The following is a 23357-nucleotide window of genomic DNA, read 5'->3' on the forward strand; positions in this document are numbered from 1 at the left end:
GAGTATTCATACATTTGCAGCGCATATGGCGGCTGCTAAAAGCTAACTTGGTCTATCTTGCCACACGATTCATCATAATTTGACGGTACTCTCACATCCGTGAGCCCGATGGGCGATAAACAACCTTCACTGCGTCACGGTCACCGGCAAATTGACAAACCTCCAGGTCAACCTGCGTCACGTCCCATATCAAATCCCCTTTCACCCACCGCCGGAATGGCGCAAACGCCGCAACAACCTCGATTGACTTGGCCTCGTGGGCACGCAGCTCCACAGACTGGAACCCGGCCAATACTCGCGTGGGGAAGTCGTCTGCCTTGGTGCGGAACTGGGGGCATCCATACACTTGCACAACACATCGACCTGCCCGCTCGCCGGTATTCCGCACCTGGACCTGCAGCCGGATTCCTTTGGTATGCGCGCCTCCGATAACGGCCCTTTCGACGGCAAACTGGGTGTAGGACAGGCCGAATCCGAGCGGGTATGCGGCCGTTACTCCCCGGCGGTCGAGCAGACGTTGTCCCACCCACTTGGTGTAGGTGACTTCGTTGGCGTCGGGGTCGAATGCTGGTAGATCGGCCTCACTGCGCGGCATGCTCCACGGTAAATGCCCACTTGGGTTCACCGCACCCGTCAGGACGTCCGCGAGTGCTCTCCCCCCTTGGCAACCGTTGTACCAGCTCACGAGCAAAGCTGGAACCTTGAATCTCCACTCCTCGGCGATGATCGCACCCGCAGTGACGACAGAGACGATGACTCGAGGATTAACAGTCACCACAGCGTGTATCAGCCGCACATCCTCATCTCGAAGTCGCACCGAACGCCGGTCACCACCGGTAGGTCTCGACTTGAGGCCTTCTGGCTGCCCGGGGGTTGGCGTGGACTCGGACAGCGCGGCCTTTCTGGCAGCCTGAACCCGACGGGACCAGTAGGAGTTATCGGGCTCAGGTATCAAGCCCTGTGCAATGGGATCCGTTTCCTTTGATGGCCGCAAGAACTCACCCTCGTCCTCTCCATCATACCCAACAATCAAGACAACCGCATCTGCTTTCGCTGCGACCTCACCAGCAGCTTCCTCACTATCAGAGTCGGAAAGCAGAAGCTTTACATGAGGCAGAGCCTCCTTGATTCCGTCGTATGGGGAGATTACCTCTGGACAGGTTACCAATGACGACGCGCGATCTCCGGTCTGAAGTGAAGTGGCGAGACGGCCGATAACCGCGACACTTTCTATCTTTTCTGGCAACGGCAGCAGTTTTTCGGCATTGACAGGGGTGTTCTTCAGCAGTACGACCGACTTTGATGCGACTTCGCGGGCGAGCTCGCGCGCTCGTTGATTAAAGACCATGTCCGTGGTTGGTTCCTCTGGATTCCGTCGGGCATAGTGAAGCAATTGTGTCGTCAGGATCCGATGGGCGGCCTGGTTAATATCTGTCCAGCTGAGCTCACCGGACTGGAGGGCTGGACGCACCGAGGCCGCTCGGCGATTCTGAAAGGGAGCTTCAATGTCGAGGCCAGCCTTGATGGACTTGACGCCGTCGTGCACTCCATATACCCAGTCGGATATGACGATCCCCTGGAACCCCCATTGATTGCGCAAGATGTCTGTCATTAGGCGCTTGTTCTCACTGGCCCACTCGCCGTTGACGGAGTTGTACGCCGACATGATAATCGGTGCGCCCTCCTCCACAACACGCCTGAAGTGCGGCAGGTACACTTCATGCAGGGCGGCCTCGTCGACAGTGACGTTGACGCGAAACCGGGCCGTCTCCATCGAATTGAGTGCAAGATGCTTGACACAGGCCATGACGTTCGGCTTCAGGCCACGTACATGAGCTGCTCCAAACTCTCCTAAGAGCAGTGGATCTTCACTGTATGTCTCCTGGACGCGGCCCCACGCCGGGTGACGGGGCAAGTTGATCGAGACACCGCCAACGGTATTGGCCTTGTATGCACGACCCTCGAGGCCGATGACGTGCCCGACCCGTTCTTCCAAGCTTGGGTCCCATGTCGCTCCGCGCGCCATCGACACTGGGAACGCGGTTGCCTTGTTGATATTGATGCCGCGCGGACCATCGCTGAATCGGATTCCTGGAATACCAAGCCGCTTTATCTCGCCATGTACATATGCGTTCTCCAGGTAGTACCCTGCGTATAGTTTGTACAGGCCCTCCCAGAAGGTCGGGTCGCCCTGTAAGAGGGAGAGCTTTTCCTCGCTGGTGAGCTCACGGAGCAGCTCTCGAGCAGCCAGGGAGGGCTCCTGGCCGCGTTTGACAGACTCTACCGAGCGTTGGAAGTTGACGGTCTGTGCCATTGTTGTTGAGATGGCAAGTCTCCGGATCGGAGGACGTTTGAAGGAAGGGATGTTGTAGCGGAAGGAACTCGAATGCGACTCCAGGCTGGATTTTCTTTTTTTTTACCTCCCATAATCATAGACATGTCTTCATATCAACTTTCACTCCCGATGTGGCCAGCCGACTCGACCCGACCGGCCGGCCGGTCCGGCCCGGGCTCCTCATACTGTAGACCATCCCGGGGCGATGACAAGGGACCTTGTCGGGGTCTAGGCTTTTCGGCCTGCCAGTCATCCGGGATAAGTTATGTTCAATGTCTTGTGGTCGTTCAGAGCAGCTGAGCACAAGGGAGAATGTATCGATTTATGCATGCACGGACACGAAGAAGACTTGATAACCTCAGCGCAGGGCCAACGGGCCGGTGCGTTGATGAAAAGCCACAATCTCGCCCCACGGAAGCCCGCCATCGTGACCACTCGAGAAAGGTGCTTGACTACCTTTCCCGGATCGGGACAAGATACTACTAGCTACTTGCTACAACATACTCCCGGAGAATACCCGGATATGCGAATGCGGATTCTGGCTGTATCAGCCATCCTCCTCGCGCCGAGTCTGCGCGGGCCGGGCATCATATCGCAGAGGCTATCGGCCACCACCTTGCTGCACTTTCATTTCAGCCCGGATGATTTGAAGTCTCCTCTTTATCTGGATACAATCATATAATCTCCACCCGCTCCTCCCAGCAGGACCTCCCAGGAAGGCCTGGCCCTCTTTTTCTCAAACTTTGTTTTCCCCAAACGTATACGAGGAAAGACTGCAGCCTGGCTTGGACGTGGGCTGAGGCTGCAGGTGGCTGGTGGATCACTGGATGTTCCTCCTTCCTCCTTCTCTTCTTCCTTCGTTCGTCAGGATTGACCTTTGTGGTTTCAACCTGATTTTTTCTTTTTTCTTTGTGTCATAATCTCGTTCCTACTACCGGTCCCTCGCCAGTGTCTGGACTGAACTGCATGAGACTGAAGAATCCGCCTCTCAGCCCGGACGGAAGCCGTTGTGTGGATGTTGCCCGGGCCGTGATGTCCATGTCCACGGGTAGGTAGCCTAGAAAGTGTACTAGGCACTAGTTACCCAGCTGGGAGTCTGGAACCTGGAGACCTGATCTAAGTTCGTACGGCTGGAGGAGATTTATTAAAGTTTGGCCGTTCCCCTCGCGGCTTCACTGGAGGCTGACCTCGGACGCGACTCCTGGGTGGGTGTCTGGGCACATCTTATCTCCGGCCGCATCTGGACGTTTCAAGCTCCATTTTCCGCCCATGGTGCTACTGGTCTCAGTCTCATCTCTCGCCCAATATAGAAATCACGGTGCACTACGCACTACTGCTTGGTGGGTGAATCAGGCTGCACTGGGAAATTGACACTCAGTTCTTAGCTTCATGTCCCCACCGTCAGCCCGGCCTGTATGCTACTGTATAGCCTTGATACATCGTGAGTACTTCTCTTCTGCGGCCATTAGATAATTTAATTTTGTTCCAGATTAGTAGTCTTAGTCTCATCTCTTGTTTGGTATCAACTCATAAAATCATGATGCGGTGAGCGGACTGTGTGTCCGCATGCGGCGATCCCCAGTTTTGTTTCTAGGTTGAAGGTTCAAGGTTCAGGGTTCGGGGTTCTACCGGAGTTTACCGAGTGCGCTGGAATGGAACTTCTGCTCCAAGATCCAATAAGCCTCTCCTTCGTAGCGATGGATGGTATTCAGACGGCAGGCCTGGAGACCTACCGGCTTGCTTCTGTTCCGGATATCCTGACGTCAATGACTCGTGTAGGGGCCACAGACTACTCTATCAGATACCTTGGACTGAACCTGCCGAAGAGGATATTGGATTTGAAATCCCTCTGTGGAGACACTGTTCCCCGGCTACTACATCTCTGCAGCGAATCTGGAGCCCTGGTCTCCAGTACCTGTTGCCCCCAGCTCTGCCCTACCAAATGCCGGGGAACCTCCGCACATTGCCAAATCAACACCACGCGGCACCGGTCTGGGATTTCAATTTTAAACCCGGGGCTAAGTGTGGGTGCTTACGGGCACTGTCCTACCAAGGTAGGACGGGCGCATACTAGATTGACCAAGAAAATATCCGACTCGGTGAGTGATGCCCTCCTAGTCGCAGGCAAGGCGATATAAATCAAGTCGCCGTCTCACGGTGCATTTTGTGACCAGAGGCCTGAGCACCGCAGTAGCTCAAGTAGTTCAACGCCCACTGACTTACCCTCAAGCCAGCAGTTCCCAGTTTGTACAATTCGCCGGCCTGCCCTATCAGAATAACTTGCAAAACTCAAAGTTAGAGTTTACTTCCACACTGCCGACAGGGTGAAGGATCCCCAGATGCAGGCCCAGCCAGGGGTCAACCAACGGTCAACGGTCCACCAACCCTGGAAGCATCTGCCGTTGAGTAGGTAGTGCCGACTGCGGGTCCCACACGACGGACAGTTTTCTCCACGATTCGCATTTCTACCCTGTACCAGTGTGTAGGCGTCTCTCCCCCGCATTTATCAGCGCCTGCCCGCCCGCTCACTCGCCCCGTCGCCGAACCCTGCAATATCCGTTTTTGTGTTGTTCAGATCATGCCCATTGCCTCTTCTTGGACTACTACTCTGCCTGGTATATACTATACGGCACCGCGCGCAATGCAATGCAGACCCCACAGCGTGTCCAGACGGTGCTGCTCACTCTCGTCACGCTGTTCATGGCCCTCCGTGTCTTTACGCGGTTGGGGATCATGAAGGCTCTTGTGCTGGATGATTATTTGATTATTGTCGCCTATGTGAGTTATGGCTGCTGCTGCTGGAGGAGATGTATTGTTGAGTCTTTCTTGCTGACTTTCCCTCAAGATTGTATATCTTGCTCGCGCGATTACACTTTATGTCGGCCTACGAAGCGCTAGTCGGCTCTCCGTTGCGGCTAGAGTCATTGTGAGTTCTTCTTGTCTACTTCTTGTCTACTTCTTGTCTACTTCTTGTCTACTTCTTGTCTACTTCTTGTCTACTTCTTGTCTACTTCTTGTCTACTTCTTGTCTACTTCCTTCTCCTCTTTCATCCTCAACCCAGCAAACCGAAGCAATCAAACCAGCCAACATGACACCTGCCATCATGTCTTCCCCGGCAATCGCAAGCATCACCCACTAACGCACACTCTTCACTAGATAGCAAACTAGCTCATGATCCTTCTCTACGCAATCGGAACATGGCTAATCAAGCTCTCATTCTCCGTGACGCTGTACCGAATCGTACGGAGCAAAGTCCTCACGGTGACAATCGTCGTCCTCGCCGTCGCAACAACCATCATCACCATTTTTGAGTTCTTCTGGACGCTCTTCCTGTGCAACCCCGTTGAGAAGCTGTGGAAGGGTCCCGCGGTCGAGGGGAGCTGACATGTAGGGACGACGTGGGGGATCTCGCTTCTTGTTCATGCGGGAGTTTTGCTGGTTGTTGATCTTGCGCTGGGGAAGTTAGATCGTCGTCAATAATGAGCTTCACGAGAACCGCGGAATCTTTGCGGTCTAAACTTTGGCAGTTGAAATAGAATATCAGAAGGCGTCATCCCCTACGCAGGATAGCACAAGGCATCGAGACTATAGGTAGGCTACGGGGATCGGTGATTTATAGTAAAAGCCTATCTGCCAATCACCAACCGAGGGGCGCCATGCATTGGGCAATACTTTTCTCCATGCGGCTCTCCAAGACTATGTTCGGGCATAGCTGTTAGTGAGGCGACAAGGTAGATGGTATGGCCGATAACATCGTTAGTTCGACTGATATGATATCCTGGGATGGAAATACTGTAGCCAGTTTATTCCGACATCTGGAACAGGAAGGCGCAGACAGGGAGCTACTATGTCATGAGCGATCCACAAACATTAGCCGAGCGTGCAATCAAGCTTCAAATATGGTAGAGTATACTTACAGAGGATTCGGTATAATTCTTACCATACTATCTTGCTAGGGCTTCGTCGTGGCTCATGGTGGTTTCTGGATGATAATAAAATCCACAGGAGAGGAGATCCCAAGGCCAAACTTGGTTGAGATTATCGCTTACAGTAGCTAACGTAGATAGATGCCCGGGCGTCTCTACCCGGTTAGTTCTTGCCCACCACCCCATCACTAAATATCCCTGTCCAGACGATTTGCTAACGGAAATATCTCGGAAATGGGAATTACCAGGATACCCGGTGCATCTAGCGTATTCGTCATATTGGCACTGCGGGGAATCCGCCGCTCAAAGGGGGCGCTCAACATCGCAGGGCTGCCAACACTGAAAACATGCGGTAGAATATTTAAAAGTCCTCTATTATCCACACGGACGGCCGGGTCTGTTTTATATATCGCCCCATTTGTTGATTCTCTTTAGCACTACGAGTCACCGTGCAAGCTCCAAAACATGTCTTCCGGTAGGTCATGAGATCCCATGAGATCATACAGGATGATTTACTCGAAGCCATTGAGATGCGTGGTATGACACCAGTGACACTAACCGTCCCAGTCCCATCACAGAGAAAGCTTCGAGGCCCCAGGACAGCTCGATTGGGGCGGAAACTCTGAAGCCAAGATGTTAACATTAAACTCTGCTAGCTTCCTCGCATCTAGTGTCGACGAACCTGAGTTCACCTGTCTTTTGTCAACCAACGCGGACGACGGAGCTTTCATCGACTGGAACGGACCAGGTCTGCTTTCGCCGCTTACCGCTACCGGGGACGTCTTTCGCTACGTGTCTGCGACCCTGCAACAGAAAGTTATCGATTGGCTGGAGGTTCAATTTTCCGTTATGCTCAAGTACACGGGTGAAGCTGTGATAACCTTGCCCTTCTTTCTTCCTCGACGCGAGTCCGCTCTCGGGAACCTCAGAAAATGCCGCGCACAGATCATCGATACTATACGCAGATGCACTCACTCTAAGTGTGCGGCTGACTTCTATTTTCATCTTTTGTTGGGGAAACTGTTTATTGCCAAGGTTAGCCAGTGCTATGAGCTTGAGAAGATCCCTGCGTCGTAAAATCAAATGTAAGAAAGAGAAGCGGCGCATCACAGACGTTGATAATTTTGTCTTCCTGCTATTGGATTCATCGTCCACTCCCACAATTGCTGCCTTCGATTGCCACCGATTGCCCTCCTTCGTACTCCAACAAACCATCACATCCCTTCTTACGAACATGGTTGTGACAAACATCTGTTTGCTTTCTAGAACCGGAGATAGAGGACAACAGCAATGAAGTTCACAGAACGCTTAGGATCTGAGCGGTCCAGAACTTGAATCTAAGCCCAAGCTCTTTCTGGCCGACTTCCAATGGATTGGCGTCTCCCCGGTAAAATCAATATACGGGATGCCACCTAAGTGTGCAGTCATTCTCCTTGGGCGCTTTCTGGGAGGTAGGGTGCTGCCACGAAACTTAGTCTTACGCCCGCAAGGCATCGATCAGGGCATCCCCGCGAGATGTGGACCGTTGGCACTCACTGGGCGGATTGTTGTTTGTATTCCCAAGAAGCTGTGCAGACAAGGGCTACCGAACGAGAACTAGCCTGGCTGAGGGCGTCTCTCGTATCCTGATGTTGTTCACGCTGCGAACCTGGTCTTTCGCCTCTCTTGTCAGGTCTAGTCTCGCATTCTGACTCCAGCTGCTTGTTCAGGCATCATATCGAGGGTATGGACAGCCCTATCGTTGTGGAAGGAGGTGCCACCAAAAGCTCCTCGCCGAAGCTGTTGTCATTAGGCTCAGCAGGGTGTTCCATGGTCGCTGAGCTATGAGCGAGCGATCCGCGAAGAATATTGCGACGAAAGTGCCCATCCGCTCTTTGCTTCTACCAACACTATCAACACACCACTCAAGAAACGTGCTAAAGCCTTGGTCGTGATTCCTCCCAATATAGCTGGATAAAAGTCCTTAATTCAGCAAAGAATTTCCCAATAGAATTTAGATCCGGTGAGTATGGCGGCAGATACAGGAGCCTGACCTGCCTCTGGACACATTTGTTCAATTTTCTCCAAATGGTGAAAGGAAGCATTGTCCATGACAATAACAGATTTCTCGTCTGGAAACGGTTTGCAATAGTGCAATAGCTCTTCAACAAAATCTTCAAGGAATGGGGCGTCTGTTGAGCCTTTATAGGTAGGTGATAGGATAAGTCCGTCCTGAGCATATGCAGGTAGAATCTGTTATCGCTGGTCACGATGGAATTTGGTAACTTGGGAAGGCGTGGTGCCACGAGGAGGCCAACCCCTCTTTTGAAAGCCTATCCTTTTATCGCATCCGGATTCATCCACATAGACAAGTGGTAAGAAGAAAAGTCCGATATAAAAATGAAAATAGGCATCGCGCAGGTCCGCGTTGCGCTCTTTGGTTTTTGCTTAGCGGGCTTATTTGGCCAACCTTCTCCTTCCAGCCGTCTACTTTTCTGCGGGTATGTCCACCTTAGCAGTCCCAGAGCGACCCCTAGGAACATCACGTCCTTGGCATCAGGAGACGCTGAAGCCGGGGCTCAACTGTAAACCAATTAGACATAGCCAGGGTCGCGCTGAAGGCGCTAGTCCTTCAGCGCTCGCAGCGATCAGCTGCATCCTCAGCCATGCAGACTCTCGACCAATGGGGCCTGCTTATTGAAACCTGGATCATTGAAAAGTAACCTGCTACTGACCTTAAACGACGCGATTAACGTTCGCGAAAGGCGCGAGGGACTTCGGCGAATAATACTCGCAGATCTTGCCCAATGGGAACATTTTTTATCTACACTTTGTGCTGTTCGTACTGTTCCAGGAAGGGAAACCTTCTCTGATGATAAGTCCGATGAAGGGGATAGTGAATGGGAGATGATAGCACAAGACCCAGTCAAGCGAGTTGCTTTTGAAAGAAGATGATGAGACAATCCTAGCACCAGGGGCCACTGTCGCTTCTGGGAATGCATTCCTACCAAATTGCATGGAGAACCTAACATCAAGCCTGCATTTCGCCTCAATGTCAAGGACTATTTGCTAAGTGAGGTCCTTGCATCTGTCATTGGCGTGCGACATTTGGACGAAGTAGAAGGAAACTCGAAGCCTCAACGTATTAGAAAGCTTCGGCGCAGCTAGAGGTATTCTTCTTGATGGTACACCACATATCTCCAAGACGACAGGCAATATCTCGGCAGAAATATAGACGGAAGAATACCACTACCTTCAAGAGAGCGGCGTAATATAGCCTTAGTGGCTATCCCGATTATAAAGATCTACAGAACAAACACATCATGATGATCCTCAGCGTAGGACAATATGTTTGGGGATAACTATTTGTTCTTATGCTGAGGTCTATAGAGACGGAAAGGGAACGGATACAGGAACTAAAAATTTCACATTACAAGGCCACCCTCCCGATAACGAAACACATGGACAAAAGCATACTGGTGGGGTAAAGGAATTTATAGGAAGAGAACCCAAGCGCCTTGTTACCCAAAGAAGGAGAAAGATGTCACGATTCTCTTTAACATCTCGGCGAGATCATGGGAAAGAACAAGGCTTCTAGCGATGAGCGGTACCGCATGCCACAAGCATACCTCCGCGACCGGGAACACAAGTCCTAAGTTTACCCGCCGGCGCGAGTTACATAGACAAATTGGCAGGATGTCGGGGGTTCGACGCGTGGAAACTGGCTTCTGCATCAAGCTCGGTAACAGAGCACAGAGGTTCTCGAACGTGGAACAGCGGGTTACTATGTATTCTGTTATGTACTTGGCTTCCCAGAATCGGCCTGTGGCCATAAATGGAAGGAGATCTACCTTCATGCGATCCATCTAGACTTGAACCTTTGAAAAATATGGGCAAGGGCGGTTTGCTTGAATATTGACGCCATTGGATAACATAGCGCCTCGTGTATGTCTTGGTTAAGCTGAGGCCATCCATACCATTCATCTACTGCAATATATTCATATTGCATGAAATTATAGGATGGATTCATCAGTGCCATGGTTATGGCAAGTCTAATAATCCCATTGCGGCGGCAAAGTAGATGTTGGAAGCGTCTTCGGCGAGTACAGTTACCACAAGTAACGATCCGGGCTAGCAAGATATGATCCTTGGCCAAATATTCCTGTTTTTGATGTTTCTGATGGCATGCAATGCAATATGTATGGACGAACATCCTTTTTAGTTCAGAAAAGAGGGCGTAGCCTAGGATTAATGAAGAGCGAAGGGTCAGCGAGTTCATATACCTTGGCAGATAGCGGGTCGGGTCGGTATGGGCTCAGGCACCAAGATATCCCCTTTGCATTCGAATACCCTCGAAAGCTGCTATGGTGATGCGATTCCTACCAGAGGGGTTTAATTAATCAATCAATCTCCGTGACCGCCTGGACGTGGGGAGAGTCTTCGTTGCCGTGGCGAATTACCGGCCATCTAGGCTGGCCGGGGAGGAGCTTTCACCAGCTGGGGAACTATGAGGCAGCTTGAAGCGCCGAGAAGTCGGCCATGATAGTTGAGGCGGAATAGATCATGGGCAAAGAAGACTGCATTTTTAGTGCGGGTGCCCTCCCATTGAAGCCCATTGAACTAGTCTCCATAGAGCCCACTAGATCTGTCCATTGCATCATTTACCGTACGGGACCCGGGGGGCTGGCATTTGCGGAAATTGCTGAATTTATCCAGCCTAGATATATATTAAAAATACATGGCCGTAGCAGTCATCCATATTGCCGGAGAAGCCTACAGCAGAACCAAACAGGGAGGAACAGTGATTAAGCAACGCAAACGGGCCAGTCAGAAGAGCCCATCTCTGAAAACATTAGTTGGAATAGAAACCGCCCAACGTTCATCCAACGAATAGTCGCAGTCGAAAATAAGAGCAGCATCCCTCTCTCCGAGATTTTTGCGTGGAGACCCCCTGGGACATGTGCGATCGGCAGCTGCGAATTGGGGACAGAACGGGTAAGCTGTATCGATATAAGGCATGCCATCTCTCGGCGTCCAGCGATCCCCTGGTGATATGGCCCTATTGATATTCCAAGGGAGGCGAAATTGCATTCCCAGAAAACTTAGGCCAAGAAGGCCTGAGCTCGATACGCCACTGCAATCGAAAAGATCAAAGTACTTCGCCAGGACACTTTCTCCAACCAACTTGTAAAAGTCAAGCGTATTGCTATCAGGCTTATTGTGGTCATAGAGGCACAGACACTGTCTGAGAGTGTCCAGATCAAGGATGTCTTCGAGAGCAACAAGTGCTGCTGCTCTAACAGCCTTAACGTTTCGGCGGTTATTCCACTTCCTTTTTAGCCTTTTCATCCGTTTGAGGCGCTTCAGATGATCCGATTTAGATGTAGGCGGTATTCCCACCACCCATGTCTCTAGTTGGGGAAGATTTCGGCCTTGGTAATGTTGATAGTAAGCCTCAGGGTTCCGAATCCGTTCCTTCAACAATAAGGTGTCCGGGCCAATCATGAGGATTTGACAGTCGTCGCGGAACCAGGACTGAAATAATCGCATTGTCGGGTCGACGTCTCTCAAAGGGTGTAGATAATGTCTGCGGACCGATTCCGACGGTTTGGTTTTGAGCGCTGCGTGCAGTGCTGCAACATTCGATGCCGACAGGTAGCCCATGATGAGCTTGGCGATCTCATGATAACCCTCGTGTGTGAAGACTACCAGAAGCCAATGATTTTCGATTTGTTGTACATTATCTCGGTACAGGGTCGGGTGGTCCATATAGACTGATAAGAGGAATGCGGACACAGAGCTGGAAACGTTCACCCAGCTCGAAGTTGGAGATCTAAGGGACGGAATATGGAAACTCCCGGTTTGAGGAGAGGTACTGTACTCTGCAATTCATACTATATAATTTGCTCCACCTGGCCGCCAGGACTTTTGAACGCGCACAGGGATCTAGTTGCTCCTGTGAACGACCAACCGGATCATAGGTTCTATTAGCCTCGTAGGACTCCCTGCATGTCTCTCCAGATGTTCAGAGTGGCCTTACGGCTCCTTCCTCGGTTTCGAATAATTATCACTGGGCAATAAGCGCAAGGATGTAATACTGTAGGGTGCTAAGGACGATGGTGACGTTGCAGGGTCAAATACCCGGGCATCGATTACGCTGGCTGATATCAGGTAACACCTTCTATTCGACGCCCGGGCATTTCTCTTCCGAACCTCCATAACCCAAGGAGGTCAGTTCTTTGGCGTACAGTGTTTTTTAATACCCTCAGTCGAACTTCCAAAGTACTGGCTCACCGAATGTAGGTAACAGGACGGGCCCTCATCGGTGAAAAAGAGTTGTGGGTCCGGATCCAGAAATAAGTAGGTGTAATTCGGGGCCTATATGAGATGTAGCCACAGAGACTGGGGAAAGATTATAAGTATGCGGCCTTTGCAGTCATGAGGTCTGATCATCCCAGGGTATCCACAGCTGGCCACATCGAAAGCCCCTTACGTTTGTTATCCACAACGACACTGTGCCCTGCGAGATCTGCAAACCAACAGAATGTCGTCCAATCGCTCTATGCTGGGCAACGAAGACGATGCAAGCGTCTACAGTCGCTCACCCGACTGTCCCAAGCCGGGATTACCATCTCAAGCACCAACCGTTCCCCCGCCAGCCGGCTTTGAGCTTCCGGACATCAACCCACTCGATCACCAAATTGCCTTGGCCGGTGGATCCACAATGGCCCTGGACACCACCCGCACCCGACTCCAAGCTGTCAAATCTGCTCGGCGACACTCAGTTCCCGAAACCCTGAAAGAGAAGCGACAACAGTGGGAGCAGCAGGAGCGCGAGAATCAATTCTACGAACGCTGCCTGCACATTTTCCAGCATCTGACCGCCGTGGCGATCGACGTATCGCAGGAGCTGTCGCTACTTCAGTATTTCGAGCCAGAAGTGAACCTGGCCGGCCATCCTCGCATTTGGGGAGCAGCCCAGAAGCTACGTGACGCGCTACGGCAAGCACAGGAGCGTGAGGCAGTGGCGGAGCATGAGTGGAAGAAGCAATGGAATATGCCGCGTGTGGGGTTGCCTTCATCTCGGTGGGTATGATGTGTATTGAGGATCATGGGATTCGGCCCGACCTGGCATGTCACAGAATAGATCCTTCATGTAAGAGAATAAACGAGGCAGACGACAAGCTACAGACGAAATCCCTCCCACGTATGTCCCATCGATGAGACGCTTCCCATCAATGAGGTTGCAAACTTTCCGTGATTTCCTGCTCCAAGCCCAAGCGCTTGCGCGCATAATGCATGTCCGCATCTGACACGCGCTTTTCTCGCTGTAAATGGAACATCACGTCCTCCAACGTAGCAGACGCCCTTCCCCCACGCCATGTTCGCCGCTCTAGAAACGGCGCGACCTGGTCCACAGCATCCGGTTCGAGACGGGGAAAGACGCCAATGACCTGGTTGAGAGTGACTGGCCTTTCGTGCGATCGCCCCGGCCAGAGTGAGCGCCACCATCGTCGCTCCATCCGCATCGCCGCACTCCACAGTCGGTCGGCCGTAGAGTAAGGATATTGCCCGGTCACATCCCAAACATCACTACTAGGACGGAGACGTCGACCGACACGCCTCCACTGTGAGTCGGAGAGAGCTAAGAGCCCTGCAAGGATATCTGGCGTGACGAGACGTTGCAGCGCGCGGTGCGATCCAGAGACAACCGGCCTGGGACACTACATTATCAGCTGGTTGTGCTCCATAATCCACTGGGCCAGTACCATCTGTGTCGGACGGAGGTCAGGTATCGCACGCTATATCCACTCCACGGGAAACGGCCCATAGATCCGGAGTCGCGCAAAGGCCACCTCTTCGTTGGTCAGACCCCATATTCGGTCGACCAGCGTGACTAACGTGAATGAGGAATCCTGGAGGATTCGAGCTTCGTCGATCCATAGCTGCGCGCACTCCAGCTGTGGGGGGGATAAGTACGGCAACACCGTTCGGACCTGATCCAGCACGAGTGGAGGACATAGGCTTGTGGAAAATTTTGGTAGGCTTTGTGGAGATGATTTCATTTTCATGCGGTAATCGATCTAATGGAGATCAGTGCAGCAGCAGGAGTGAATGCTACCCAATTCAAATCTCACAGGTGGAAAGTTATAAATATCTGATAAATCGCCAAAAACTAGCTAATGGCCGTCGATGCCGGGGATCCTCGCTGGAACGGACAGAGGAGACGGGCTTTCCAAAGGGCATGCTTCCACAACCAGAAATGCAAGCATCTTCGCCCATGATCTATTCCGCCTCAACTATCTTGGCCGACTTCTCCGCGCTTGTAAGTTGCCTCGTAGTTCCCAGGTCGGTCAAAGCTCCTTCCCCGCCAGCCGTAGATACCCAGTGATTGAGCAGGGCCACGAAGACTCTCGCCACCTCCGCGCGATCACGGACATTAATTAACCGGTTAACCCCATCTGGTAGGAATCGCATAACCAGAGCAAGGGACGGGGGTGTTCGATTACAAGAGGGATCTCCTGGTGCCAGAGCCGATATCGTCCCGGCACCACCTGCCATCAGAGGGGAGAACTCGGCTTGACCATCTAGGCTCCGCGTGAGTATTTGAATCTGCTGTCAAGCAATCGTGAATCCTTTCTGCTGCACAGAACGGTATAGCCATCTCCTGGCCCTGTGGGCTTTTTGGGTGAAACGATGGAACCGCCTCTACTGGCCGGCGGCGGTTTTCACATGACCTTCGGTATTTCTGGTTGATAACCTTCGCAGCAGCTCCAATGTGACGTTGGCCATATATAGCATTAGGTCTTCTCTGTTGGATGGATCTTCAAAGCCCGTGTCTCTAGAAGAACGCCCCCCGTCACGGTACAATGCAATTTCTTTGCCGCTTGCGCCTCCGTGGGAAGGTGATGTCCACCTCTCTAAGACCGGGACCGTGTTTTGAAGCATATTATCGAGACCAGTATATACGTGAACTCGTTCGGGGCAGACGAGCGCCATACTCGGGGGTGGAAACTCCCCGGGTAGTGCTAGAGTCATTCACACGTCTAATGGCGGTGTTTTGGAGCTTTCATTCTGTTGAGTGTGGTAGGGGCTATCAGTGACTGGCTACATAATCTGACTGAAGGATCGGCAAAGATAACAAACAATGATGGACACTTTTAGCACGAAGGTGGGGTTTTCTCTTGTATGGGCAGCGGTTGCGAGACGACTGGTTTTGATCTACATTTCACCTGGGATTATCATCGTTTTCACATTATACAGTAGATGGCATGACAAGTGGCTGGGATATCCTATCCTCTCATTACGGCGGGCGCTATTTAACTCTGTACGTGTGCCTCCACCCTACCGCACTTAGCACCACAGCCAAAGCCCGCTAGGAAGAACCCCTCCTTATTATACTATTACGCACATATCTTATCTCTAGTCTGCGTACTATAGAGTGGATGGGTTCCGCGTCCAACAGCCAAAGACAAACGGTATGGGCGAACTCGGGAGAGACGAGCATCAACTCCATAGTCGTCCAGGCACAGCCCTGCTCAGCTGTTTTGATAGCAAGCCCCATAGTGGACTTTGGCGTCCAAGCACCTTTAGAGAGGGCACTACCGGTAACAGCATGTCAGTCAGACACGGAGGACCATAATCCGCCGGTGTTTTATGCATGGCTGGTTGGGGTCGTTCCCGCTGATTCTGTCAGCATCAAGTTCTTTCTGCGTCGCTAGGCACTCACTATTTCACGGTTAGTGGGAGCAGGGAGATGAGGACGGGATTGGTACATGTAGATCCGGCCGTTAGGTATCTCTAGTGTGGTCTAGCTGCGAATCACATACAGCCGCTAGAAATCATTGTGGCGATGGAGGAGGTTATTGCGCCGCTTGCGGATCTGTTCCTGCTGCACGTGATTCCGGGAAGACATCATTGACACACACCGCAGAATCACTATAGCTTCAGGACAAGTGCACAGCGCTTTAGATTATATACATCCACAGACATTGTGTTTCTGGGGTAATACCAGCCCGACAGTAAAGCTGGTCTGTTTACCAGGAATCTCGCACATTTGAACGTAGGAAAACTTTATTGAGGGCATCACCATGCAATCCGGGTAGAAAAAGGAGGCCAAGTGAGCTGTCCCTTGTATGCCGATGCCGGCCCTTAGAAAGCTGCGACGTACCCGGGTAATGTTCATGTAGTACACACTGGGCAGACTCGACTCCAATACATGGGCCGGCTTCAAGTCGTCGATGCCGGTAAGCTCCTTGTTGTAGAGCCGTTGGGATAGTTTCGACCATCCATTTCCCTTTTTACCGGTACATCAACCACTCCGTCAGACACTCTGCGGCACGTTATCACGAACTCGTCTGATATCCATACGCAAGCTGAATGGCGTCCCAGTCACAGCATTCAGTCCCCTTTGCTGGACAAACGCGGTATCTACAGATGCTGTTGGATGTGGATTATATGCCTTGGACGCACAACGTGATCGCTAGTGTCGCCCATTGGACCTTGCTCGCAGGGTATCTGATAGTCCCGGGCACCTTCACGGCGTTGTAGAAATCTGGCCAAGTCCAGGACGTGCTGGTAAAGGATGATGTGGGACAGGCTGTTCTAACCACGATCTAAAACCCCCCGCTTCTAGCGATTGCCTGTATTCTATTTGTGGCATCTACTGCAGCACTCGGGTGGCTCTACTGGGAATGGCGGAACAACTACATCTGGCTCGTGAATTGACTATTCTCGTAAGCCGTCCTTTCCTTCTTTGACATGGGAGTTACACACTGACCGGGATCCAGGCCAATCATCATGAACGCGGTCGCTGGGCTTGCGACCACGCTAATCAATATCTATACCACAAGAGATGGGGATTGGTCTATCATGGCGCTGATCACCACCATCATAACTAGAGCTACGCTGGTGGCTGCCTCCTCGCTGACCATGGTGTTCAAGTTCATCAAACTCAAAGAGATCCAAGCAGCCCATTGGCGTGAAGTATATCTCGGAGACCCGAGGCGCAGTACCTGACCCGCCGGGCTCGGTGCATCCGCCTGCCAACGTCCGTACCAAATTTATCCATTTTCCAGAAAATAATTGCGCTCTTTCTTTATTCCGGCACATACCTGGTAACATTGGGTACTACAACACAGAAGGAAACGCAGTATCTAGTTCCTGTTGGTAGACCGACGCAGAGATCGCAATACCAGACTACACCCATTTGCAGACAATCCAGACTCATCCGTAGCCATGGCCATGGCGGTCCGTTGTTGGCCAGTGGTGATTCCAAGGGTAGAATCTGAGGACTGTTTCTTCGATCCTTTCAAGTCCCTTCAATATACTTCCGCCTGCTTGGGCTTCCAGGTACAGCAAGAAATTGAAATATGGCCCTTTGCCTTTTCTCGATAGGGGTTTGCTAAAGCCTTGGTGATTGTTTTGGTCGAGCCACCCAGGGCGTGGCCTGCAGAAAGAGTCGGCTTAAGCACTCAACCCTTCTGGAAATTGATTCCATGATACAGGCTATAACCATGTTCGACTAACTTAATTTCTCAGGTTAAATGGTAAATAAAACTGCACAGGGACTAAAGTCCCTGACATTGACTACCGTCTCGGAATTTTGCCTGAGCAGAAACCTTCCTTACGAAGGGCTCGGCTCAAACAAAGTGCTCTAGAATTGACGGACAAATATCATCCTCTCCACGGCAACCGGAAATAACCAACCCTTCACTTCTCAGGATACTTGCCCATTCAAGTATTGGCACCAATACCCTACCCTAAACCCCCCACAACAACCCGGGAAACACTCCAAATGTGGGGTGGCAATAGAATCAAGTTGCCCGAGGGTCAATGCGACCCAAAGGCATAGTCATCACCGAGGGCCACCACATATGGATAACTGTCAGGGCCCGAGGTGGTGTTCGTCAGGTAGCCATACGTATAATCATTTCCGAAGCGGCAGGCCGTAGACAGGGCCGTGGTGGCGTTGATAAGGACTATACACATCGTTTGGATGGGATGGTCTAACTGTGGCTTCTTATCAGTCGCAGTGCCATGTTCATCTAAGATTGTTGGACCGTACTTGATTGCACATGAAAATGGAGGAGTAGCCCAGATGAGATGGGCGAGCGCAGGTCCCTGGCTCCGCCACGCACACCGCGCCTTGGGCTGCAACATCGTTCAGATGGTCGATGTTGCTTGTGGTCTCGTCCACGCGGGCGATTCCGTACTCAGGGAAATACTAGGGCTTGGTCGCTGTATCCTGTTCTTTCGTCAGCCCTGCGTTTACTGGTCCAGATGGTGGCTTACCGTTGCCCGCACATGAAGGCCTCCTTTGTGAATATGAGCGATAGAGAATGAAGTCATGTTCAACACCTATTCCACTTTCTATCAGTGTTTCCAAGTCGTACCTGTAGGTTCTTGGACGCCCTACTTGATGGCCCATATCAGGGTCAAATACGAGAGACGTTGTATCTCTTCCAAGCACCTAGCTCTCCCTGTTAGCAATCGGGACACTACGAACGTGACTGGGTGAGAGAAAATGTGCTGAAGGAGCGGGTCATTTCCGGAAGCAGACCAGGACACAATCTCGGAATGGGGGACTTACTGCGCCCAGTTCGACCGAAATGATGCAGCTGAGAATGCTGTATGTCTTCACGGTGTCTCCGTCTTTGCGTTGTTCTTTGAGACACCAACCGAGGGGGAGGGGTACAAAGTCAGTATTTAAGGCACCAGTCGTTGTCCTGGGTCAGGTCAAAGATCTTCGGTGTGGGAGCAAAGGCTGGCAAATGGCACTACCACCAGCTTGTTGATGTCCGGCGATGTAGCTGCCATACCTGGTCAGTGGCCTGGGTGGTTGATCTGTTACTTTTTGATGACATGGAGCATTCACACTACCAGTTGGTCATCGAGGGGTGCATGGCACCTCAGAGAGGGCATGCCGTATAGCCAGGAAAGCTTGATTTTGCCCACCATCTTTGTTCTCCGTGCGACCGTCTGTGCCCTTCCTGCCGCAGGGGTGGCCTGTTTACATCAACTATCTCGGCAGGTTATTTGCCGCAAGACGCCATCAATTTCCTGCGGTAGCGCTTTAACCCCATCATGAGTATGCGGGATGGGTTGCCCACCGCTTACAGGGGCATTAATCCAGTGCTTATGCATTCTACTGTTTCTGCTCTTGGGGTAAAGTATCTCTGAATTGCCCCGGATTTAAACAGTCCTGTGGCAGGTTCATGCTTCCGCCCGTCCCGTATCACTTCAATGCTTTACGATAGTTGTGAAGGCAAGTCGCAAGCACCTCGCTCACAGCCCGCAATATCCGGCCAGGCGACAATCATTACCTGCACGGTGCATGCCCAGGTCAAGTGGGTCGGTTCCAGCACGACGGTAACCAATATGATTGGTCACCCATTCTGGTCTCGTTTAGCACGTGGTTGGGCCCGTGGCAAATATAGGACGCGGAAAGGGGTTTTGTCTCCCTCCCTCCAGCAGCTCAGGGGGCATACATGACGGCAGGATCTGATCCTTCACCCGAATAGAGAGGATGGAGCATCGTGCTGTAAAACTAACCCCAAGACAAACAAATATTTCTAGCCTGACACTCGCCATTCAACTGACCAAATCGGGTCGATTGATGGGCAGGTGAATTCACTCCATTCTCGATATTCCCAACAGAACCAACGCGGTTGGTTCGGTTGATTAGCCTCTATCACCAACAGCGCCATCAGACGACCGTCACGCCAACCACTCCTCCCAGAGATTAGTAGACGCTGGGTTCAGTCCCTACATTATGCCCTGACGATCGACTCTTCGGCTTATCCCCGGCAGAATTCCAAATCACGGCTTGGCCGTTCGAAAACAAGGAAGTGCACCGTTGGTACGAGTTCGCCCGCGAGAATCCGGCAAGGATCGTCCGGTCGGATCAGTTTGACTGTTTTTCTAGGAGGGGCAAGGTCCGCGCCGCCGCCCCCAGATGTCACAATCACCAACAGCGCCTAATCGTGGAGAACCATTGGCTGCCAGCTCCGGGCTCCCCATTTTCAGTAATAATCGGCTAGTCGGCTCCAACGGCTCCATAGGATTGTGTGCGATTGAGCGGGACCGCTTCGAATCGAGTCCGGTACCATTATGCTGGGACAAATATCTGGATATGATTGGTCAATATAAAGCCCACTTAACCTTGATCGCCATCCTTTACTGCACCCTGAGAGTCAGTTGCTCAACGGTGTTATCGCCCCCTTGGAGCCCGGAAATCGACCGAAAATCTCTAGACCGGTCGTTGATACGAAGGATGTGAGACTTTCTTTGAGCAAAGATACCATCCGGCAGAGTTTAAGCACGTTCCGGAACGACCGGATGCCAGCAGTAACAGCGGGAAATGGATTATTCCCACTGCAGGCCGCGGCTAGAAATTGATCCCGCTTGTGACGCGCACTCGACACCTATGTGTAGTGACTTTTACACCATGGGCCTCTGTCCCTTTGTTCGACTCGTTGACCTTTGACGATTACCGGTGCTACTCGTCCCTTATCGATGCTGAGCCGGCCACTTCCACCTCGGGCGGCCATCGGGCTAGGGTATCTGCGGCTCATGGTCAAGGGTGAGCTTGAAGAAACGTCAACCCGGTTCCCATAGAGTAGAATAGGATCGCTGGTTATCTCTTTAAAATGCACGGTAGTCCGGTGGCGATGGGGCCATCTGTCTACGCGCGGCCCCTCATACCAGGATGTCTCGTACCTTGTAGAATGTTGGGTATGACTAGACGCGTAATGGTCGGCCCGCCGCTCCTGTAAGGGGGATGATCCCCTGGATTTTTATCGTATTCTGAGCTAGTCGTAATCTGAGATGACACCATCCTGGTCGCTGAGGTTCTACACCACACCAGGACATACCACTGAACGCCGCTCCGAAAAGACCACGCGAGGGCAATACTACCAAGAGACCCTAAATGGATAAACGCTTTCTGGGTCTCATTGGATGCCGATCGTCTTGGTGCTTTGCTCTACTTATCAAGCAGCTGGCGCTTCCTGTTAGGAGATTTAGTAGTCAGTCTCTAGGCCCGTGCATGTGATTTGTAGCAAACAGGGCGTGGAGAATGAACGAACCACCCTGATGTAATAAATAACGGACCTTGAAAGCTAGGAAACCCAGCTAGGACGGTATCAGCCCGCAGGGGTTGGTACTCGCCCACTCGCACCCCCACAGATGGTCCACCTAACGTATCTAGTCATTCCCGGATTGATGCAAACTGCGAGATAACCAGAACCATATTTAAATACATGACCGTGCACTGGTGACAATTTCCGACCTATACTCTAGATTTGCATTGCTCAAACCTTAAACGTCAAAAAACATCTGAGGGTTCAATACCCCAAGCTCCTCATCTTGGCTCGCCCACATGGAATCCGGTCCGGCAGTCGATCCCAGCAGGGTAGTCGACGGCACGCCCGTATTGGCCATATTGGCCATACAGCTGATGAGTTGCTGGTGGCAGGTGTTAAGGGCCTCTTGGGCTCCGTGAACGGCCTGCTATACGTCCTCCCATGTGCGGCCAGCGGACTAGGCATCTTGCGCCTGCGAGAGCTGCTACCTTAAAGTTTCATTCTCTAGCAGCAACCTATCTCTCTCTACTTCCACCAGGTGCAGGTCGCCTTCAAGATCTTTCACGGTCTTAAGGCAGACGCTGTGATTCTCCAGAGTTTTGGTGAAATCATCCGCGGCCTGTGAATGGGAGATGGGTTGGGGCGGGGGTTGCGTCTGCCACTAAGGACCCGGTTGGTCAGCACTGTTATATAGCCTCAGGGACGCTGCCTTATGGCCGGACGGAATACTCACCATCGAGTGACGTCGTCGGGGGCGGGTGAGCTGCGTGGCAGCAGCAGCGGGGGGCTCCTGGATACGCACCTGGTTATTAGAAGTTCGAGGGCCAGAGCTTGCGGGAAGGGAATTCATACTCCTTTAAGATAGTACTTTCGCCATGCTGTCTCAGCGTTAGCAGCCACAGTTTAAAGAGTGGAATAGAGAATATTTCGTGCTCCATTAACCTGGTGGAGGAACTACTATAAGAATGACGGCTTAGCGGGGAATTGGAGAGAAACTATGTCCGTGGTTACATAAGTGACGGCAGATTATAAAGCCCAAGAGGCCTCAAAATTGCCCCTAAGACACCCACATCACCCGTCCCTTGCATCGACTTTTCTATATAACCCTACCATATAATAAAGGGAAGGTTTATCAAAGCAAGATCAGGCCCGCCATATCCCCGGGCATTTACGGTGGCCCACCAGCAGATCCCCAAGCAGGTGTTGGCCCGTGGTCCATCGCCCATGACTGACTGCGGCGATGTGGGGCGGGACGACCATTAACCCATATAGAGACGGGCGTCATTAAGGCCCAGATCTGCGATGCACAATACCCATAGGAACGCCCTCAGACCGGGGAAGCAGCCTCCCAATACCACCTGCAGGCACAAGCCTCAGGGCTGGTATTTAGCCTTCACCAGTCTCCATCTTGAATAAGCGGTTCTATCCACTTCGCTTTGGTCTTGCTTAATAAGCGGGATCTTCCCCCGTTTATTTCACCTTGACTGTGCTCTTGTCGTTTTTTATTACCATGACTGCCCAGTCTTCCCTTTTATTTTTTATTTTTTTTTGAGTCGCCACCTTTTTTCAACCAGGTCCGTGGTTTTGTTTTAATATAGGAAGACGAGGTTATCATCCCTAGAGTAATAAAGAGGAGGAGAACCTCCAAGAATAGGTTACTTAGTAGTCCCATCTAACATGGCCCAAAAAAGCGGATGAATATTCTAGCACGATTTACCCACGGTTATCAGAGTCTCTTTGGTCCAAGCTCCGACAACTCAAGCAGCATATCAGACAGCGACACGCACTTCAGATGACGCACCTGGGGAGACGCCAAGGCATGATGGCAAAGGCCACTAGGGGACGGCAGCAAGCGGCCGTCATTCCATCTTGGTCCGGTCCCTGTCCTCGCTATATTACTAATCAGCAGATTTACGCCGGCATGCACGAACTCTATTCTGCAGAGAACCGCCCAGTGTGCCGGAACACATTACCAGTCAACGTAAACACAGCATCATCAAGGCTCCCGGGCCAGTCTAAAAGTGTGAAAA

The 23357-nt window shown here is 51.8% G+C and overlaps 9 protein-coding genes across 9 annotated transcripts; 4 read left to right on the forward strand and 5 right to left on the reverse strand.

The window, feature by feature from the left end:
• Window positions 1-38: 38 nt before the first annotated feature.
• Window positions 39-2484, reverse strand: BJX68DRAFT_25699 (glycoside hydrolase family 3 protein). The gene has a single exon (XM_071043268.1). It carries the CDS (start codon window positions 2312-2314, stop codon window positions 92-94), a length of 2223 nt encoding a protein of 740 aa, XP_070892362.1. The 5' UTR covers window positions 2315-2484; the 3' UTR covers window positions 39-91.
• A 2497-nt stretch (window positions 2485-4981) lies between these two features.
• BJX68DRAFT_273256 (uncharacterized protein) lies at window positions 4982-5720 on the forward strand (the record flags this gene model as incomplete). The annotated part of the gene is made up of 3 exons (XM_071047408.1): window positions 4982-5113; window positions 5181-5261; window positions 5505-5720. The coding sequence occupies 3 exons, from the start codon at window positions 4982-4984 to the stop codon at window positions 5718-5720; spliced, it is 429 nt and encodes a 142-aa protein (XP_070892363.1).
• A 1175-nt stretch (window positions 5721-6895) lies between these two features.
• BJX68DRAFT_273257 (uncharacterized protein) lies at window positions 6896-7339 on the forward strand (the record flags this gene model as incomplete). The annotated part of the gene is made up of 1 exon (XM_071047409.1): window positions 6896-7339. One exon carries the CDS (start codon window positions 6896-6898, stop codon window positions 7337-7339), a length of 444 nt encoding a protein of 147 aa, XP_070892364.1.
• Window positions 7340-11068: 3729 nt separating this feature from the next.
• BJX68DRAFT_274277 (uncharacterized protein) lies at window positions 11069-11905 on the reverse strand (the record flags this gene model as incomplete). Its single annotated transcript, XM_071047631.1, has 1 exon — window positions 11069-11905. The coding sequence occupies one exon, from the start codon at window positions 11903-11905 to the stop codon at window positions 11069-11071; it is 837 nt and encodes a 278-aa protein (XP_070892365.1).
• Window positions 11906-12645: 740 nt separating this feature from the next.
• BJX68DRAFT_274278 (uncharacterized protein) lies at window positions 12646-13337 on the forward strand (the record flags this gene model as incomplete). Its single annotated transcript, XM_071047632.1, has 1 exon — window positions 12646-13337. The coding sequence occupies exon 1, from the start codon at window positions 12786-12788 to the stop codon at window positions 13335-13337; it is 552 nt and encodes a 183-aa protein (XP_070892366.1). The 5' UTR covers window positions 12646-12785.
• A 139-nt stretch (window positions 13338-13476) lies between these two features.
• Window positions 13477-15806, reverse strand: BJX68DRAFT_274280 (uncharacterized protein; the record flags this gene model as incomplete). The annotated part of the gene is made up of 4 exons (XM_071047633.1): window positions 13477-13957; window positions 14054-14325; window positions 14543-14857; window positions 15678-15806. 4 exons carry the CDS (start codon window positions 15804-15806, stop codon window positions 13477-13479), a joined length of 1197 nt encoding a protein of 398 aa, XP_070892367.1.
• An 815-nt stretch (window positions 15807-16621) lies between these two features.
• Window positions 16622-17260, forward strand: BJX68DRAFT_259726 (uncharacterized protein; the record flags this gene model as incomplete). The annotated part of the gene is made up of 2 exons (XM_071043755.1): window positions 16622-16788; window positions 17032-17260. The coding sequence occupies 2 exons, from the start codon at window positions 16622-16624 to the stop codon at window positions 17258-17260; spliced, it is 396 nt and encodes a 131-aa protein (XP_070892368.1).
• Window positions 17261-18073: 813 nt separating this feature from the next.
• Window positions 18074-19107, reverse strand: BJX68DRAFT_259727 (uncharacterized protein; the record flags this gene model as incomplete). The annotated part of the gene is made up of 6 exons (XM_071043756.1): window positions 18074-18253; window positions 18309-18467; window positions 18536-18601; window positions 18660-18713; window positions 18834-18878; window positions 19063-19107. The coding sequence occupies 6 exons, from the start codon at window positions 19105-19107 to the stop codon at window positions 18074-18076; spliced, it is 549 nt and encodes a 182-aa protein (XP_070892369.1).
• A 2455-nt stretch (window positions 19108-21562) lies between these two features.
• Window positions 21563-22177, reverse strand: BJX68DRAFT_259728 (uncharacterized protein; the record flags this gene model as incomplete). The annotated part of the gene is made up of 3 exons (XM_071043757.1): window positions 21563-21754; window positions 21857-21982; window positions 22061-22177. 3 exons carry the CDS (start codon window positions 22175-22177, stop codon window positions 21563-21565), a joined length of 435 nt encoding a protein of 144 aa, XP_070892370.1.
• Between the last annotated feature and the right edge of the window lie 1180 nt (window positions 22178-23357).

Source organism: Aspergillus pseudodeflectus (genome assembly GCF_044049435.1).
Source record: "Aspergillus pseudodeflectus strain CBS 756.74 chromosome Unknown BJX68scaffold_104, whole genome shotgun sequence".
Taxonomy (NCBI): Eukaryota; Fungi; Ascomycota; class Eurotiomycetes; order Eurotiales; family Aspergillaceae; genus Aspergillus; species Aspergillus pseudodeflectus.

What these genes read in the sequence shown, in the direction of transcription:
- BJX68DRAFT_25699 (XM_071043268.1), bottom strand. Translation starts at nt 2,314, where the DNA reads ATGGCACAGACCGTCAACTTCCAACGCTCGGTAGAGTCTGTCAAACGC.